This window comes from Wasmannia auropunctata, unplaced genomic scaffold, assembly GCF_000956235.1.
Source record: "Wasmannia auropunctata unplaced genomic scaffold, wasmannia.A_1.0 LD336090.1, whole genome shotgun sequence".
Classification (NCBI taxonomy): domain Eukaryota; kingdom Metazoa; phylum Arthropoda; class Insecta; order Hymenoptera; family Formicidae; genus Wasmannia; species Wasmannia auropunctata.
Genome location: NW_012026800.1, coordinates 767616 through 771059, shown reverse-complemented (window position 1 = coordinate 771059; position 3444 = coordinate 767616). Strand labels below are relative to the sequence as shown.

Sequence of the window (3444 nt, the reverse complement as noted above, 5' to 3'; positions counted from 1 at the left end):
ACGTGTGCTCTTCCGATCTATTTTCACTTTTTTATATGTACCAAAGCAATTATATGATAATGCTTAAATGATATTTCAATAAGATAAACATAAAAAAGTAATGGATTACTTTTTAAATTTAATTTATTGAAGTGGCAGCATTAGGGACAATTATTTAAAATTTGCCTGTATTATTGCCTGCAGTATGTGAGTCTTGTTATGCGTAAATATAACCTATTCGCGCCAATTACTGACAACTTTGAATGAAAAAGACAAACAGTAAATAGAGATGCAATATTTGGTACGTGGGACAGTATTTAAAAATTGACTGGCAGTAATAGGTATAACAGCTTATATTTTATTTGTTTTATTAAATTTAAATAATTAATTGGTATTTCAGTTTGCTGCTTTTATCTTATGTATATTAAAGTTTTTACTTAAATAGTGATAAAAAATAATATCTGCTACGTATTTAAAAAGTTTTAAGTATAAACATATCAATGCTTAAAGTGGTAGTAATTGGGACAGTTATCCTAGCTCCGTAAAAGATCAGCAAAACGTTCTTTAAAGTCGACATAAACAGTAAGGACTAAGTTGTAAATGCTTTTGAAAAATTTTATTGTAATTTATCATTTTTTTATATTACACTCTCCTGTGGAGAATAGAGGATCTTTAATTTTGTTGTTGCATTAGCATAATCCAAGCCGGTAGCACGTTCAACATATTTACGGAAAATTTTTCACAGTACAATAAAATAGAAAAAAAATCGCGGCTCATTTTTTAATAAACGTTTTAAAAGACTTGCTTTAATTTTCAACTTCCGTATTTTTCGTAAAAATGACGAATGTACCGCTGGCTTAGGTTATGCTAATGCAACAGCAAAATTAAAAATCATCTATTCTACTCTCCATAGGAGAGTGTAATATCATTAAAAAAAAAAAATAAATTACAACAAAATTTTTCAAAAGCATTTACAATTTAGTCTTTACTTTTTATATCGACTTTAAAGACCGTTTTGACCTTTTACGGAGTTATACGGAAATAAAAATGCAACACACTTTGTTACGAATTTTGCTCCTCAACATGAATAAAAAATCAAACACAAATGCAGTTTACAGCATTTATAAGCATACATTTTTACTTTTAATTTGCGCACTCGTTGAGCATTTTGCGATTTTTTGTCACCAAGTTATTTAATGTTGAAGCATAAGAATTTTTATTTATTATTGAGTAACTTGGCGAAAAAAAATGCATAATACTCAACGAGTGCGCAAATTAAAGCTAAAGATTCACACTTTTGAAAACTGTAAACTGCATTTATGTGCGATTTTTAATTTGGATTATGAAATCTTGCAAAGTTTGGAAAAAATTTTGATATTTGACAGATCTTCTTTATGAACTTTGCGAAGTTCCATAGAGTAAAATAAAAATTGCATACAAATGCAATTTACAGCGTTCGAAAACGTGAATCTTGACTTTTAATTTGCGCACTCGATCAGTATTGTGCGATTTTTTTGACCGAATTATTTAATATAAAAGCAAAAATGGTCCTTTTTACTTCAATGTTGAATAACTTGGTGAAAAAAAATCGCACAATTCTGATCGAGTGCGCAAATTAAAGATAAAGATTCACGCTTTCGAACACTGTAAGTCAAAGTTGTATGCGATTTTTATTTCACTCCATGAAACTTTGCAAATTTAGTAAACAATTTTTAGATTTGATCTCCATTTGCATTTGTGCAGCTTTGTAAAGAAGTATGTCATTTAATAAATTATAGATTTCGAAAATAGAGGCCTTAAGCTGTACAATGCCTTTTTGATCATTTTGTTACAATCATTTTTGACGAAGTTCACTCTTTTATAATTTTCTTATTTTTAGCGATCAGAATAGGTGATCCTTTAATTTTTCACTGAGTACGTATTCCGATCGTCTATATATAACAATTAAATTGGAAGAAGGCCCATAGCAGGATCTTAATACTCCTAATATTTCTATTTGAATTTACATACATATTCTAGTTTCAACGAACTGCGTGTCGTTACTTTCAGATTCAAGAGAGCTCGATACAGAACAGTATTATCATAATTAAATTAATAATCAATTTAAGAAATACTAGAAGACGCTCACCGGATCTAATATACAAATGTTTATTAAAAACAAAATAAAGCAAAAAATAATTAAAATTTAGTAAATTCTTTGATTTATAATTAAATTTTAAAAAATTTGTTTTTATTAGATCTGCATTCTTATTAATTTCAATTAAACAAATAATTAAGTTACTTTTGTCCATTCGTTGATTGCTGACTGCATACGAAGTAATAATGCGTAAAAGGATTTGACTTCATTTTCAATGACTTTTATGAAAGCCGATCCTTGCATTGCTTGTATTTTAATTATATGTTCCTCGAGTATCATAAATATATCATCCAATTGTGTTAAAATTGGAACTTGAGTATCTTTGTATATTGTAGTGATAAAACATATGTCATCCCATTCACTTTTCATTTTTGCAAGCGATTGTTCATGCATAAATTCTTTTGTTGCACCGGTACTGATAATTTCATATCTGCAAATAAATAATTTTGTTTAATCACCAAAAGTTATCTAAAATTATCTAAAAGAAAAATATAGATTTTTACATTTAAGTGTAAAAAAGATAAACTTTGAAATAGCATTGTTTGAATTCTTAAATGACTGGAAATAATAATCATTTGCCTGCATGAGAATTTGAAACATTGCTAAAATAACTTACTATAAATAAAAAATACAAAACAGTTGAAAATACAAATCAGAACATAAAGAACAAATCAGAACAATTATTAACTTTTACTTTAAGTCGCTTTTAGATTCTCATATATTTTATTATGATTGTAATAAATCTTTGCATACTTATAGATTACATAAATAGATGTATTTAGAAAATATCAATTAGTGCTAAAAAACGGTTTGAAAAAGTAAAATCATCTCTTACATGTAAAATAGTTTTCTTTTTCATTACTCGTATATCTTAAAACCTATTAAAGATATCAAAAAAAATATTTTATAGTAAAATTATCTCTATTTATTTACGTTAATAACACTTAAAAAAATTTTTTTAAATAATTATTTTTAAAAATATTGTTAACGTAAATAAATAGAGATAATTTTAATAACTAATTTATTTTTAATAAATAATAATTTATAAAATATTTTTTCAATATTTTAAATAATGTTTAATATATAACGAAAAAAGTTATCGCTTTACTATAAAGAATGATTTTTAAAATCATTTTTCGACCGTAACTGATATTTTGTAAATTCATTTGTTTACATAACCTATGTATACAGGGTGTTCCGTAACACTTAATTAATATTTCAAGGCGTGAAAGAGAATGAAATTTTGAACTAAAAGTTCCTCTTTCAATTTTGGCTCAGACCATTATTTACAGAGTTATTAACGAATAAAGTTAATCAATTAGATCGCG

At 26.2% G+C, this 3444-nt stretch overlaps 1 protein-coding gene across 1 annotated transcript in view; it reads right to left on the bottom strand.

The window, feature by feature from the left end:
• Positions 1-3444, bottom strand: part of LOC105448021 (dynein heavy chain 12, axonemal-like) — a 61795-nt gene that overhangs the window by 17955 nt on the left and 40396 nt on the right. The window contains exon 9 of the mRNA XM_011686380.1: positions 2261-2546. Coding sequence (XP_011684682.1) covers positions 2261-2546 — 286 coding nt within the window. The remainder of the gene's footprint in view (positions 1-2260; positions 2547-3444) is intronic.